This window comes from Schistocerca serialis, chromosome 7 (assembly GCF_023864345.2).
Source record: "Schistocerca serialis cubense isolate TAMUIC-IGC-003099 chromosome 7, iqSchSeri2.2, whole genome shotgun sequence".
Taxonomy (NCBI): Eukaryota; Metazoa; Arthropoda; class Insecta; order Orthoptera; family Acrididae; genus Schistocerca; species Schistocerca serialis.
Window position 1 is genome coordinate 44212294 of NC_064644.1, and position 17480 is coordinate 44229773.

At 46.4% G+C, this 17480-nt stretch overlaps 1 protein-coding gene across 1 annotated transcript in view; it reads right to left on the bottom strand.

Moving 5' to 3' along the window:
- Positions 1–17480, bottom strand: part of LOC126412632 (paired box protein Pax-6-like) — a 181046-nt gene that overhangs the window by 65421 nt on the left and 98145 nt on the right. Inside the window, exon 4 of the mRNA XM_050082308.1 lies at positions 7336–7516. Within this exon, the coding sequence (XP_049938265.1) occupies positions 7336–7516 (181 nt within the window). The remainder of the gene's footprint in view (positions 1–7335; positions 7517–17480) is intronic.

Sequence of the window (17480 nt, forward strand, 5' to 3'; positions counted from 1 at the left end):
GGCGTCATTCCTCATCACCAAAACCAAAGAAGTTTCGAACACAACCATCAGCAGGTTGCTGACTCTCTTTTGGGACGAAAAAGGCGTCATTTTGGAGCATTACGTGCCTAGAGGGACCACTGTCACCAGTGCATCATACACAGATCTCGTAAAAAATCATCTGCGGCCTGTAATCCAATCAAAGCGACGTGGATTGCTGTCAGCAGGTGTCCTTTTGCAACATGACAATGCAAGGTCCCACACTGTCCGTACAACAGTTGCAGCAGTTACAGACCTGCATTTTGAGTGTCTTCCTCATCCACCACACTCACCAGACCTTCCTCCAAGCGATTTCCATATGTCTGGACCACTCAAAGATGCAATGGGAGAAAAGAAGTTCCGTTCTGATGAAGAGGTACGTCACGCGGTGCATGAGTGGCTGCGCGAACTACCAAAAGAATTTTTTTCTAAAGGAATTTATGTACTTTGTAAGCGCTGGAAGACTTGCATTGAGCGTGGGGGAGATTATGTTAAAGAGTGATACAGCTTTGTACCATTTATGCACAATAAATAATATTTTACAAAATATTTAAGGTTTTCATTTGACTCACCCTCGTATCTTATGAAGCACTTACGGGGGTACGTGATCTTGCAGAACGGTAGACGCTGGAGTTGTGAAAAACCTCAGTCACTCCAAAAGCGATACGCGTCCTGTGGAAACGGCAGTGCAGTGAGTATTATGCCCTGAACTTTTTTCACAAAACCGTAACTTCTGGTAGGTGTGAGAGCAACACACTGAGGTGAGAAAAGCCATGCGATAACTATACGCCCGTATACAGATGGCAGTAGTATTGCGTGCACAAGGTACAGAAGGTCATTGCACTGGCGGAGCTGGCATTTATACTCACATGATTGACGTGAAAGGTTTTCACATGTGATTATAGCCACACGACGGGACTCCACACACTGAATGCGGAAGGGTAGCTCGAGCTAGACGCATGCGGCATAGCATTTCGGATATCTTTAGGGATTTCAATATTCCGATATCCACAGTATCAAGGGTATGGCGAGACTACCAAATTTTGGGCATTACCTCTCAGCACAAGCAACCCAGTGGCCGACGGCATTCAATTAACAACAAGGAGCAGCGGCGTTTGCTTGGAGTTGTCAGTGCTAGCAGACAAGCAACGTTGTGTTAAATAACCACAGAAATTAATGTGGGACTTAGGACTTTTAAAATCTCGAAAGCGCGCTCGCCTGAAAGAGTCCATCAGTACATTACTGAAACTTCCTAGCTTATTAAAACTATGGCCGAGCCGAGACTCGAGCTCGGGACCATTCCCTTTCGTGTGCGAGTACTGTACCGACCGAAGTAAAGCTGCGAGGACGGGTCGTGAGTCGTGTTTGGATAGGTCAGTCGGTACAGCACACAACCGAGAAACGCAAAGGCCCCGAGTTCGAATCTCAGCCTGGCACTCAGTTTTAATCTCCCGCGAAGATTCATCAGCGCACACTACACTGCTGAGTGAAAATCTCATTTTAGTACATTGCTTCCTCCTACGTATATCTAGCGAAAGGACCATGAAGGTAAAACGTGAGAGATTTGAGGTCACCCGGAATCTTACCAACACTCATTTTTCGCCCGTACCCAATCGCAACTGAAACAGAAAAGGGAGAGAAGTGACAGTGATACAAAAAAATACCCTCCACCATGCACCACAAGGTATCTTGCAGAGTATTCTGAGTGGAACATAAATCTGTGGCCAAACTTTCGGGAAACATTTTTCACACGTAGAGGGAGAAAACATGTTATAGGGACATGGGCCCGAAAACGCTTTATTCCTGTTTTAGAGCTTAGTTTCTGCAACTCAAACAGAATCACGGGATACACGAAGGAGTAGAACATATCGGCGCAGTACGACACACTTTCCTAATGTCATGTTCAAAGTGCCCTCCTGTAGTCTGGATACGAACATCATTCCCCGTCGCATTGAATCCCTGATGCGACGATGTATCCCTGGAGAATTGTGCACTATTACAAAGCCTTTCACAAGGCGAGCACGAAGTCTCTGTAGACCTTGTACTGGGGTTCTGTACACAAGAGCGTTCAAATGGCCCACAAATGAAAGTCTAGCGGATTTAGGTTCGGAGAGCGTCGAAGCCGAGATATTGGTCCACCCCTGCCCGTCTATCTGCCACGGATTCTGTTATTTAGAAACCAACGAACATTAAAACTTAAATGAGGAGGCGCTCAGTCGTGCATGTAGTATATGTTTTGACTCACTACTAGCAGAATGGGTAGATGGTCCAAATGGCTCTGAGCACTATGCGACTTAACTTCTGAGGTCATCAGTCGCCTAGAACTTAGAACTAATTAAACCTAAGACCGAGCGAGGTGACGAAGTGGTTAGCACACTGGACTCGCATTCGGGAGGACGACGGTTCAATCCCGCGTCCGGCCATCCTGATTTAGGTTTTCCGTGATTTCCCTAAATCGCCCCAGGCAAATGCCGGGATGGTTCCTTTGAAAGGGCACGGCCGACTTCCTTCCCTGTCCTTCCCTAATCCGATGAGACCGATGACCTCGCTGTTTGGTCTCTTCCCCAAACAATCCAATCCAATCCAACTAAACCTAACTAACCTCAGGACATCACACACATCCATGCCCGAGGCAGGATTCGAACCTGCGACCGTAGCGGTTGCTCGGCTCCAGACTGTAGCGCCTATAACCGCACGCCACCCGGCCGCAGAATGGGTAGAGTGTTCTCTAAGAAAACTGGGCAAGTTTCTCTGTTGAGCCTTCTTGGGAGAATATGAGGCCCTAATAAACAGTTACCAACAAGGCCAGCACAAACGTTGACAGAAGATCATTACTGATGACGTGATTGCACAGTTTCGTGTAATAAGGAATAAGAGTGGGCCCAAAAGTGAACCTTGTGGAACTCTTCGTGATTTCTCCCTCATACCTAAATTTTTTTCTCCTTCCAATATTATCTTATTCCCACGAGTAATGTGAGAACGAAGAGAAGTAGAAAATTAGCTCTCTTATGGAAATAAAGCGTTTCCAGATTCGTGTCCATGCAAGGAATTTTGTTCCTATAGTGTCAGGAATGTTTTCTGAAGGTTTGGCCACACATTTCTGCACACCCTGTAGATGCACATGGTGGCTTTACTTTTGTGGCATGTAAGACTTGCCACATCCTGTGAATAGTGGGCCAATACAAACTGAAATAAATAAATAAAACTTTGTGTATAGTCGCCATGCCCTCTTGGCTCGCATAGCACAGAGGACAATCGATATGAGATGAAATACTGTGTGGTGCCAAGAAAGAGGATTTTTAAACAGGCCGCAGAATTTCCCGATTCTGGTGCTCAGACTTTGCGTCTTATTGCGATAGCCGCAACTTTTCCACTGTGCGCCGCTGCAGCGGGGAATAAAATGGCCGTGTTATGCCAAGAGCGGAGCCCGGCGCGGCGAAACTGCGGCGCCACGGTCGACTGGCGGCGCTAAACGAGCCCTAAACGCCGCCGCCGCCGCCTCCGCCCGCTTCCCTTCCCTTCCCTTCCCTTCGCTTCTCTTCCCGGCACAGTGCTGCGCGGCTGTTGCGTTCCGTTGCGTCCCGGTCCCCAACGTAATGCCCTCCGCCCCACGGGGCCCGACGCTAAATCATGGAGAACGCCGGCTTCCCCAAGCGCCGCAAATACGTTACGGCCGCACTGTGTCACGGGGCAACTCCCGATGGACCCTCTTCTGTAACTGCGGCCTGTGTAATGTGCTACATTCCGCCAAAGAATTCATTATGCAAATGGCGTTCATAAATGCAGAGATGTATGACTAAACGTGGAGAAACACAGTCCAGAGGTCCCGGCTGACCCGTAGGTACCGACCGGTCGGCGCGTCGCCCTCTGCTAATGGCGTCGTCGGTTGCAATCTCGAGGGCCACGAGAAAGACAGGCCGTTGTGCATTCGTCACAACACGTCGCTTTACAGGTCTTACGAGTGCCAGCGGCAGTTTCCGACGGCGAGCGACTTACTATTTCAGAGCAGTTTAACTGCTCGTTGAAATACAGGCAAGCTCTCGATAACACACGACAAAGTTACGACTTTTAGTGGGAATGTTTTCACTGACAAACTGATTTTCCGTGGACCCTGCGTAGAGCCGAGCATTCGCGATGTACGGCGTAGTAGGCGACTAGTGTGACGTCACAAGTTCGTTAAGGGGCCCGTATTTCTCGTGGACCGGTGCGGTATGGAGGAGCGAGGGGTCAGCACACCGCTGTCCCGGCGTTGTCAGTTTTTGCGACCTGGAGCCGCTAGTCGGACAAGTAGCTCCTGGTGGCATTCGAGGCTGACTTCACTCCCACCGAGGGAAAACCTCTCACGGGTACTCCAACCCGGATCCTCCTTAGAGCAGCCAGCTGCGTTGACGACAAAGCTACAGACGTGGACAGAGATTTAAGATGACTGCTGCATGCAATATCTAAACATTTCATTCGATTACTTAAAAATGCAGGTCTTTCTGCAGCTACTCTATCCGATCAAATGTATCCAGAAAGCTATTAGTGGAAATTACTATGGGGTGGATCAACCTTTTGCCTTTACGTTGGCTTGAATTCTGCTGAGGACACTGTCAGCGAGGTGTTTAGATGTGTAGTAATGGCAGCTCACTGATCCTCAAGACCCGAAACCAGGGAAGGTACAGATGGTGGACGCCTGAGTTGGGAGCTAAGTACACGTTCTAAATCATTCCAGATGTGTTCTATTGGATTCAGATGGGGAGTCTCTGCAGGCCAGCCAATTTAAGTAATGTCATTGTGCACAAAGTATTGCCTCACTGACGCTGCTTTGTAAACGGGATTCATTGCATCGTCTTCGAAATGTTCCTCTACTGCACAGAGTAGTGTGATGAGTTCATATCCTTCCGTATTTACCATTTACTTAAGAGAAGTAAGGAGACTACGCTGTAACAACGAAAAATACTCTCATACCCTAACACCAATTCCTCTGTACTTCGCTTTTGACACCACACATGAAGTCAGGGGACTCAACTTCACCTTGCCAGGAAACGTGACGCGTTGCGTGGCCTTCTTCCTGAGGGATGAGCCTCTGGTTCTGAGTCCAGGCCCGTGCACTTTTCAATTCTCTCATCGCAGCAACACACACTGCTGTAAACTCTCTATGCATAACAGAACCCGGGTGAAATCACACATGACTTCTCTTTGTTCAGTGGGACACTGTGCATTCTTCTCAGTACAGTTTGTATGTTGAAAGTCATTAAGCATATAGTTTTTACTAGGATTCCTATCTTATAAATTCCCTTGCATGACCAGTCAAAATAATAGATGTTCTGTTGGTACCTTCACTTATCTTGCAACTTCGGAATCGATCAACGATCACCTTATTGGTGTCCGAGCCAGCAAGCAGGGTCGAACCAGTGCGTTTCTATTGAAAGATGGCAAGAACTATGCCCCTTACATGAAGTCATTAAAGATCACCTAACTGACGTTGAGCGAACAGTAGGGCTGAACAAAAATGACTGACAAGGCACAATGCATCTTGTAGAGGCTATAGTATGGATGTATTGAAATAATTAATGTCGGGTGATGGTTTTAAAGTAATTCACACCACATGAAAACTTTGTGGAAACGCGTCGATTTACTGGAGGCTAGTTTGTCCCAGGGAAGTACTCAGAACTGACCGTGGCCGCCAGGGGAGGGGCGAAGGGAAGCGACAATAGGTAGCTTAGGGCGGTTCAAGCGCTGAGAAAGCGGTAACGGGGTGCGGCCTCCAGCCTTCTTAAGATGAGTGTCAGTGAGTGGGTGGTTGACCCCATGATGGTGTACCGGGAAGCAGACGGAGAACTTGTACGCCTGTTGATAGATGTCCGTCATCCCGTTTTCAGTGAAACATGCGAGAAAGCCACACAAAGCTACGGTGGAGCGGTCAACAGAGGCCAAAATATGGGTGTTCGTGACTATAGCAACTTCACGCTGAATTCACGGTCTGCAGAGTCTGAAGTAAATCAGGTGAAGAGCGACAGAATGAAATACGCCCACCTCCGATGCGAACGTAGGACCGAGGAATTTGAAGTACTCTCCTGGGAGTCAGAATTTCGGAAAAATTGGTGTTTGTGCAGACGCTAACCTTGATGTGTGTCCTGGGAGAAGCTAAATAGCAGACGTTGAGAGGAAGGGAAATTTTGTGGGAATTTGTTCACTTCCCAGAGCAGGCATTGGTCAGCGCTAGGAAGCGATGCATAATTAACACGGGTTGCGCTGCAATTGGCGTAAGTGATTTTGCTGGAGGGGAAACCGAGGCGAAGAGCGGACTGTGAGATGTCTCCTTAGGGGTCTTCCGTTCCCAGCTTGCCTAGAGTGCTTACGTGGCGTTCTTTACTCAGCTTGCCTGAGAGAGTGAGCACTCTGTAGTTTAGGACTTAGCAAACGGAACGATTGAGCTTGGAGATAGAAAGTTTTCGTTCAGTTATGTACTGAGCAAGATAGCTAGAAGTGAATAGACGAGCGCAGCCTTGCAGCACCACGAGGTCGGCCGACGTCCGCAAACGACGACGCCCCACCACGCTGAATTCGGTGATATTGCGCCCGCTCTGGCCACTGATTAATTTGCTGGATCACGTGGGCAAAGCTTCCACGAGGGTTTCATGGGCGGTGTATTGTAGAATTCTTCTCGCACTTCGCATTACGCCTGGGTCAGTCGAGAGGAATTACTTTTGATTTATCGCGCTTTACTACACGCAAACGCAATTTATTACCATTGCCTGTTAGGAGAGTCATGTAATATGATGATTGAAGGTCGTGAGTTAAAATAAATATGTGCTAATCGACTGCATCTGTTTTCAATCAAGTAGTTGAAATCCCAAGTCACTTTCTTAATTAATTTTATGTTCAACATTTGCATCTGGTGTTAGCAAATGCTGGTGTTAGCTGAATATAATATCAATGTGCACCCCTTTTTAATTAAAAGGGATCAATTCTGAACCAGTTAATGTCAACACTGCCACCGCAGTTCAATCAGGAGTCACAGGGCCTTATTACTTTCTTTGCGTTATCCGACATTGCGGCAGTTTTGCACTCTCTGTTGATCTGGTAGTCAATTACCTGGGGTGAACACACGCCAAAACCAGATAAGTGACGGGTGGGGTGTTACACTATATCGATTAATGTGAGCGATTGCTCTTTCAGAGGAATCGTTGAGCAACATTTATATGGCGACCGTACTTCATTGACGTGTTTCAACCAGCCGTAGAGGAACAGTCGATGGGAGTAATCAGTGAGCCACGGGCAGTCAGCAGGTGTCAGGCAGAGGCAGAGGCGCCGCCGTGCGCGGGTACTCACGCTGGGGATGTTGTCGTTGGAGCAGACGCCCTCCTGCAGCAGCCGGTCGCGGATCTCCCAGGCGAAGATGGACGGGCACTCGCGCTTGTACTGCGAGATCTTGCTCACCACCTCGGCCGTGGCGACGCGCGGCTTCGAGCCGCCGATGGCGCGCGGCCGGATCGACCCCGTCTCGTAGTACCTGCAACAGTTGCCGCCGCGCCGCCCGCACGTGAACATGCTCCAGCACACAATCCATCTACTGTCAGCACATAGGTTACATAAGGTGAGCAAAACGAACCGGATACTAAAATCTCGGTGCCCCGACGGCTAATCGGAGCTAAAACCGAACTTTAGAAGATTAACAACACCTTTTTCGACAGGAGGTACACTACTGGCCATTAAAATTGCTACACCAGAAGGTGACGTGCTACAGACGCGAAATTTAACCGACAGGAAGAAGATGCTGTCATATGCAAATGATTAGCTTTCCAGAACATTCACACAAGGTTGGCGCCGGTCGCGACACCTAGAATGTGCTGACATGAGGAAAGTTTCCAGCCGATTTCTCATACACAAACAGCAGTTGACCGGCGTAGCCTGGTGAAACGTTGTTATGATGACTCGTGTAAGAAGGAGAAATGCGTACCATCACGTTTCCGACTTTGATAAAGGTCGGATTGTAGCCCATCGCGATTGCGGTTTATCGTATCGCGACATTGCTGGTCGCGTTGGTCGGGATCCAATGACTGTTAGCACAATATTGAATCGGTGGGTTCAGGAGGGTAATACGGAACGCCGTGCTGGACCCCAACGGCCTCGTATCACTAGCAGTCGAGATGACAGGCATCTTATCCGAATGGCTGTAATGTATCGTGCAGCCACGTTTCTATTCCTGAGGCAACAGACGGGAACGTTTGCAAGACAACAACCATCTGCAAGAACAGTTCGACGACGTTTGCAGCAGCGTGGACTATCAGCTATGAGACCATGGTTATGGTTACCCTTGACGCTGCATCACAGACAGGAGCACCTGCGACGGTGTACTCAACGACGAATCTGGGTGCACGAATGGCAAAACGTCATTTTTTCGGATGAATCCAGGTCCTGTTTACAGCATCTTGATTCTCCCATCCGTGTTTGGCGACATCGCGGTGAACGCACATTGGATGCGTGTATTCGTCATCGCCGTACTGGCGTATCACCCGGCGTGATGGTATGGGGTGCCATTGGTTACACGTCTCGGTCACCTCTTGTTCGCATTGACGACACTTTGAAAAGTGGACGTTACGTTTCAGATGTGTTACGCCCCGTGGCTCTACCCTTCATTCGATACCTACGGAACCCTACATTTCAGCAGGACAATGCACGACCGCATGTTGCAGGTCCTGTACGGGCCTTTCTGGATACAGAAGATGTTCGATTGCTGCCCTGGCCAGCACATTCTCCAGATCTGTCACCAACTGAAAACGTCTGGTCAATGGTGGCCGAGCAACTGGCTCGTCACAATACGCCAGTCACTACTCTTGATGAACTGTGGTATAGTGTTGAAGCTGCATGGGCAGCTGTACCTGTACACGCCATCCAAGCTCTGTTTGACTCAATGGCCAGGCGTATCAAGGCGGTTATTAGGGGCATAGGTGGTTGTTCTGGGTACTAATTTCACAGGACCTATGCACCCAATTTGCCTGAAAATGTTGTCACATGTGAGTTCTAGTATAATATATTTGTCCAATGAATACCCGTTTATGATCTGCATTTCTTGTTGGTGTAGCAATTTTAATGGCCAGTAGTGTAATTATCGGCCAGCAGCAAAGTCTGCTTCCTTTAGTGTGGAGTTCGGGCTCGTGGTAGGTCGTCTGACGTCGCTAGGAATTCTCGTTTCAGTTCGTGGTGACGTCATCTGAATGGCGGATTCTCATACACAAATGCGGGAAGTCGGTTAATACGGCGATATGTCCCAACTCCCACGCAACCATCCCTACTTAGCTGCTATTGAGAAGCGGGAGGGGAATAGAACCTCAGCAGCCGCTCTCCTCTTAGAGTTACGACTTTTGGTTGCATTTCTTTGAAGCTGCCCTGTCTCAAGTCATATTATAAGCTCTGTCCCCGTTTTAACTGTTACTGCACAGTACATTTCTACTGCTTCTTTTACCATGGAATTCCAGTTTGTAGACACATGCGAATTAACCTTCATTTTCTCAAACTTGTCGATTTTGGAAAGGCTGTGTGTTCCGCTATCGCTGATTTCTCGAGATTTCTATGCTTGATGTACCGTCTATGGTCGGTGCAGTGCTCGGCTAAAGTACTTATTGTCAACAGTACGGAACTACGCAGTAGAAGGAATGGCAGACATTCGCAAGTGCAGTAACAGTTTGAACAGAGAAGGATTTTAGAATCTGTAGCCAACGGTTGAAAGGTCTCTGTTGGATCCCTTTCATGTTAATTTCTTAAGTCTGTTGTCATTTACGGCATAAATTTACTGTGGTGTTTCTAACTATCTGGGAGGAGACTGAGCAGTGGAACGTGTTACTTTTACACATAAACAAGAACGATCTGTCACACTACTACACTTTAAAACACAGTTTATATGTAATTCATGTCACACAGTCTCATACGGAACCTACATCCGCTTTCTTTTATATACTGTATATGATAAGATACTGTCATCCCCCTTCCCTTCTGTGTGAGAGGATGAATGAGCAAATGTATTTCTAGTTGCATGCTTGAGGGTAGCAGACAAGGCTGTCTGCTAGAGAACAGTAGGACCAACGTCGGAACAGGTAGCTACGCTTTCTAAAAGCAAAGAGGTTTCTATTCTTAGTATGGTCCTGGCCGTCCGTTGTCATGTTGGTATAGGAAGCTGCCCCTCTGGCCACTTCCGTTTGTATTTGTGAGCCACCCGTCAGGAAGGGACCAGTCAGTCTGTCCGTGGCGAGCGTCTGAAGTGGTAAGATCTCCGACTAAGCGCGTGTCTGCTAAGTCCGTAGGACAATGGATTTCTTAAGTTCAGCCTAACTGAAAATTTAATCACTTTTATTTCAGGTTTAGCTCTAAAATATCTAATGTTATCTTAAATTGCAGCACAGTGTAATTCTCGTGTGAAGTTCAGATTATTTTCCGGTAGTTGCTTTGTCACTACTTTGTGAGTAAAGTGGAACCACGTGTTGATCAGTAACTGTTTGACCCATCAGGTTAATAGTAAGACGTTAGTAACCAGTTCGAGGTTTTTCTTTTGTAAATTGCTTTTCGATATAATTTATTTTAATTATCAAAATTATTGTGGAGTTATACGCTTTGTGTAAACCAAGTTGACCACGTGAAGCATGTGGTGTAATCATCAAAGTAGCCCTCAGCTATTCTTTTTGGGAAGATTTAACAGAGAGTTGGTATGAATTTAGTATACCAGTGTGTGGTAATTACATGACGGACATGATTGTGCTACGAACGTAATTTATTTGGGTGAAAACTGAATCTGTTGGTTGTGGTTAATTTCCTCTTGCTTATGTTTCAACGTTCTTCGTGTGTTATTTTATGAATGCAGTGTTGTATGCAGTCTCCCAATCTTCGCTCCATATTTTATGTGTTCCGTAAGAATACAATCTCACATTTTCACAGTCCTAAATAAGGCACCAGCTCAGTTATAACTCACGTTTAATATGCTGAAATTTCAATGATCGATCTTAAAATAAATTTCCAAATATAAACTGATTTCTTTCTTTTTATTTAAATTCTCCTTTTATTTATATATATATATATATATATATATTACCGGTTGTTGTATGACTATTAAAAGATTATAATCAATGTTAGTCTGATTGGGAATTTGGTAAACCTGGACTAGTTACCTGGTGAAACAGTTGCGCAGTAATGCACGGTTAACTTCCCCAGACAGCTCACAGCTTTCAACTCGCTTTTATTGTCCATCAGTACCGCTCTCATCATAGCAAATTAAAGTAACAACATTACACGGTCTTACCGCTGTGCTGACATCACCGGAGTGCTGTCGCGGCCGGTTATCAGTTGGACGGGTCACCGTCTGTGTCAGCCGAGCGCTGTTGTCAGCTATGGCGCACTCAGCCCTTTTGAGGCCAACTGAGGAGCTACTTCAGTGAGAAGCACCGGCTTCGGTCACCAAACTGTCAGCGGCCGGTAGAACGGTGTGCTGACTACATGACCCTCCATATCCGCATCCAGACACGCCTGTCTGCTGAGGATTACACGGCACTCGGTTAGTACCGTTGGGCCTTCTAAGGCCTGTTATAATCTGAGACGAACACCTGACACGAAACGCCTTCAAAGGAATGTGACGAGAAAGCGTAACTTGTAATGAGTGAGGAGGGGTGTGGGGAGGGCATACCGACGCATTAACGATTACGGCATTTGCGCACACGAAACCGCCTAGCAGATATCGAGGCGTCACATCGAGCAAAATTGTCCAAACAACCGTAGATCTGAAATACACTGCTGCAGAGCTATGGCTATAAAATCAGCAACTATGACCTGCAAGTTTGTCCGGCAAGAGCTGGTCACACGGATGGTGGAGGCTAATTTAGTCATTCGCAAAGTGCCAGGAATTTTCTATAGGGTGCGCCAATAATTTTTTCGACAACACTATTGTAGCGACGTTGGAGGCAAGAATTTCGAGTATTTGCTGTAAAAAAAGTGAATTGAGGATACATGAGTATTTAAAAATAAACTGTTTTCTTATATACTGTACTCCTTAGAATAAGCGTTCATTCGTCCTCTGTACATTAGCAAAAAATGGTTCAAATGGCTCTGAGCACTATGGGACTTAACATCTATGGTTATCAGTCCCCTAGAACTTAGAACTACTTAAACCTAACTAACCTAAGGACAGCACACAACACCCAGCCATCACGAGGCAGAGAAAATCCCTGACCCCGCCAGGAATCGAACCCGGGCGTGGGAAGCGAGAACGCTAGCGCGCGACCACGACATGCGGGCATTAGCAAAAATAAAAACATTTGGCCTTTAGATTCCATTGCACCTTACAGTGCCACACGTCAGCTACCTTACTGCAGTGCGGCTTCCACATTACTGCATAATATCTTAACAAATTAATGACATTACGGTTCCTTCATCATAGCTGATTTGGTGAAGCTTTACCCGTTAAACATCGCAGAAAATTGGCGTCTAGCGTAGCCAGCTGTGAAGAGGATTTTCATGTTTCCCCACCGTGGCATGTCAGCTTGAACCGACATCTCGAGCTAATTTAATAAGTAACTGCGCTGTTTACCATAATAAGTATTATCCGAGGTAAATTACTTTGGATGTACTCTCTTCCGGGCGCTCGTCGCTGATTGGATATCTTTTTATGACCTTATCCCCTAGTTTTCCCAACAAAACACACAACGCATACAGTCGACAATTGCACTGTTCTGCAGATATAATGACGGAGAAAAAACGCAACACCAAAACATAATTAAATAAATGAAATTTGAGGAATACACTTCTGTAGGTAACATATTTAAGTGATTAACATTGCAAGATAACAGGTTAATGTAAGTGCGAGCTAACCCATTGCAAATGTGAAATCTTCGTCCGTTAATAGCCGGTGTAACCGCCAGAATGTTAAACGCAAGCACGCAAATATGCATGAATTGTGTTGTAGAGGTGCCAGATGTCAGTTTGTGGGATGGATTACCGTTGCACTCGGTCGGTCATTAGAGGGACAGTTAATTCTGTTTGTGGATGAGACTGGAGTTGTCGTTCGATGATGTTCCACATGTGCTCGATTTGGTGATCGAGCAAGCCAAGGAAACATGTAGCGCATGTTGTTTTGCAACAGCGGTATGTGGGCGAGCGTTATCCTGCTGGAAATGATCCCCTGGAATGCTGTTCACGAATGGCAGCACAACATGTCGAATCACCAGACTGGCTTAAAAATTTGCAGTCAGAGTAGGTGGGATAAAAAAAAAAAAAAAAAAACTTCAAATGTGTGTGAAATCTTATGGGACTTAACTGCTAATGTCATCAGTCCCTAAGCTTACACACAACTTAAATTATCTAAAGGACAAACACACACACCCATGCCCGAGGGAGGACTTGAATCTTCGCCGGAACCAGCCGCACAGTCCATGACTGCAGCGCCTTAGACCTGGGATAATCATGAGATTGCTTGTATATAGCCCCAGGTGTGTAGAATCAGCACGCGGCCATCAGTGGTACCGAGTGGAATGCACTCTACAGGGCGCTTGGCTCTGAGCTGTCCTTTAGGTGACCGATTTTTAACAGTTCGATTGAAAGGGTACAGTACCGCCCGACATTGAAAATAGGTACAACATACTTCATTATTTTTGTCAGAACAACACATTTTTTTTGTAAAATAACTCAATTTCAATTAATACAGTGAAGCCGGATACCAGTGTGGGAAAGAATGACAATTTATTTATTTAATTGATCACATGTGCACTCCCACAAAGTAAATCCCTACATCCAGTTTGGTGAGATCTGTGAAATGAATGAATGTATGGTCGTCTGCTAACCGCAGATAGTGAGTGTGAATATATGATCATCTTTGAGTCGATCCTTTGGCCACCTTTGGTGGGATCAAAGAGATGAAATTTACCAGAGCTTTGAGCGCCTGAAATGTGGCTGACCAATACGATAGCAAGGTGCTTCCCCCACCTCGACAGAGATGGGAGAGTACCTAGAGAACGGCCATGTTTCGGCACTCTGCCGCTGGATCTTGTGCTGTTAAGACCTGTTTTAGTTGTGCTTCGTAATGATGAAAGAGTGGAGACATGATATGCATGTGGAATATTTAAGAGTAGTTTGAAACAAAAATTTCTCTATTTCAGGAACTTTTGTGGGGAGAATTAAATGTCAGGCAGGTAATATTAAAGGGATTGTAGTAATCTTCAGAAGTGACCAACGGTCACAATGAAACCACGTGTAGCAATAAGTTGAAATACTTCCGTGGGCTTAAGTTAAGCTGAATTACTAGCGTGTGTACAATAAGTTGAAATATTTAAGAAATAGCGTGTGTACCATAAGTTGAAATATTTAAGAAATGGCGTGTGCAGGACTTGAAATTAGAGACGAGTACTTCCACGTGGTGAGTACTGTGTGAGTCTCAATCTGTGTATGAGACAAAGGATAAAGAGAAGTACTCGTCCATGGTGTCAGTTGAGGACTCGCGTGTGTGATGAATATGTTCTTAACGTTACTTTGCGTGATATGATTCCGTGTGGCGCTAGATTTAAACTCTGAGAGAGAATCAAGGTGAGTCGGCCGTCTATCCAGCAACGCCACTTGGCTTGCATTGCACAGGAAGACGTGCATATATCTCCAGAGTTCATAGTAGGAAAGTAGAATTACGAAGTGGGGCAGTGTCGTGTGAAACTGGGATAAGTATTAATTGAAGTGGGAAAGCTGCAAGTGATAATGTTGTGACCATTCTCTGTGTAGTATTTCCTATTGTAGTGTGGTGTATGTCTTGTTATTTGGGTATGTGTGGTTTGCATGGGAGAGTAGCGAGGTAGTTTCAAAAGATTAGTGGGTTATGCTTGTTCCTTCGGTACCGCTCGGTCTGGAGGAAAGTTTAGTGATGATGATTTTGCGAGTCGAAGTGTGAGGTATAATAAAAGATCCACCATCCTATCCAGAAAGTGCACTGTAGCGTTAAAAATAATTACGAGACCATAATATAGAGATTCACCGTTGTAAAGCCATGCCCACTGGGCGGAATTTCTCATGTGTTATTGTTGTAGGTTATAGAAATTGTGTGTTTAGGTTAGAGAATTTATCGGAATAAATAAGATAGTGAAAAGAAAAAGATTGGTGGACTTTTCCTTCGAATTGTATGTTGTCATAATGTCCCGAATTTATAATGTGTGCGCCATTCATATTCAGTGCGGTGGCCACGTGGTGACAAAAGCCGTTAAATAAAAGACAAAAAGAAAATGTGGTATTGACAGTGCGTAGTGTACAGTCAGAGCTCTGTAAATTACTGATAGTCAGATGTGTGTTTCCGTTGCGTATTAATCATATAGGAGCATAACTTGTAACTTAAGTGTGAGTACTAGAGTTCATGTTACTCGATAAATAAGAATGAATCCACTCGCTTGGCAGACCACTCATCTTGCAGGCCTGACTGCTTGATGCCACAGTATGAGCAAGGCATGTGGGTGCCTCTCACGATGTGTGACTGTGGTGCCAAATGCCGCTGAAACTGCTGCTGCAGATGCAGTACGGTGAGGCAGAGCGAGACGCCAATCACGACGGTGTACGATCTCCTCTCGGTATTGCCACGTGACCGTCCGGAAGACGAACATTCTGGTGACCACCGCTGCCAGCGGCGACATTCCTGCATTGTCGCAGGCAGAAGATACAGCTTCTCGTAGCCATATTACACGACTTCGTTCAAACTCAGTGAGGTGTTGCTAAAAGTGTGTCTTATCCCCTTACACGCATTCTTGACCAACATCAACTCACCATTCCGAGTCTCACCCTCACGACCGCTACAGCGTGCGTTTAAAGTAAACTGATATGAGGATGCACCTCATATTGCGGCTGCCGCGTAATTTGAACAGACAGCATCTTTGAGATGTAACAACACACCTACCAACTTTCATTTACGTCGCACAACTTCTTCTTTCCGTCAGTGTATTATCAGTGCAATGTACACCACTGGCCATTAAAATTGCTACACCAAGAAGAAATGCAGATGATAAACGGGTATTTATTGGACAAATATACTATACTAGAACTGACATGTGATTGCATTTTCACGCAATTTGGGTGCATAGATCCTGAGAAATCAGTACCCACAACAACCACGTCTGGCCGTAATAACGGCCTTGATACGCCTGGGCATTGAGTCAGACAGAGCTTGGATGGCGCGTACAGGTACAGCTGCCCATGCAGCTTCAACATGATACCACAGTTCATCAAAAGTAGTGGTTCAAAAGGCTCTGAGCACTATGGGACTTAACATCAGTGCTCATCAGTCCCCTAGAACTTTGAACTACTTAAACCTAACTAACCTAACGTCATGACACACATCCATGCCCGAGGCAGGATTCGAAACTGCGACCTTAGCGGTCACGTGGTTCCAGACTGAAGCGCCTAGAACCGCACGGCCACAACGGTTGGCCAAAAGTAGTGACTGGCGTATTGTGACGAGCCAGTTGCTCGGCCACCATTGAGAAGACGTTTTCAGTTGGTGAGAGATCTGGAGACTGTGCTGGCCAGGGCAGCAGCCGAACGTTTTCTGTATCCAGAAAGGCCCGTACAGGACCTGCAGCATGCGGTGGTGCATTATCCTGCTGAAATGTAGGGTTTCGCAGAGATCGAATGAAGAGTAGAGCCACGGGTCGTAACACATCTGAAATGTAACTTCCACTGTTCAAAGTGCCGTCTATGCGAACAAGAGAAGACCGAGACCTGTAACCAATGGCACCCCATACCATCACGCCAGGTGATACGCCAGTATGGCGATGACGAATACACGCTTCCAATGTGCGTTCACCGCGGTGTCGCGAAACACGGATGCGACCATCATGATGCTGTAAACAGAACCTGGATTCATCCAAAAAAATGACGTTATGCCTTTCGTGAACCCAGGTTCGTTGTTGAGTACACCATCGCAGGCGCTCCTGTCTCTGATACAGCGTCAAGGGTAACTGCAGCCATGGTTTCCGAGCTGATAGTCCATGCTGCTGCAAACGACGTCGAAGTGTTCGTGCAGCTGGTTGTCGTCTTGGAAACGTCCCCATCTCTTGACTCACGGATCGAGACGTGGCTGTACGATCCGTTACAGCCATGCGGATAAGATGCCTGTCATCTCGACTGCTAGTGATACGAGGCCGTTGGGATCCAGCACGGCATTCCGTATTACTCTCCTGAACCCACCGATTCCATATTGTGCTAACAGTCATTGGATCTCGACCACCGCGAGCAGCAATGTCTCGATACGATAAACCCCAATCGCGATAGGCTACAATCCGATCTTTATCAAACTCGGAAACGTTATGGTACGCATTTCTCCTCCTTACACGAGGCATCACAACAACGTTTGACCAGGCAACGCCGGTCAACTGCTGTTTGTGTATGAGAAATCGGTTGGAAACTTTTCTCATGTCAGCACGTTGTAGGTGTCGCCACCGGCGCCAACCTTGTGTGAATGCTCTGAAAAGCTA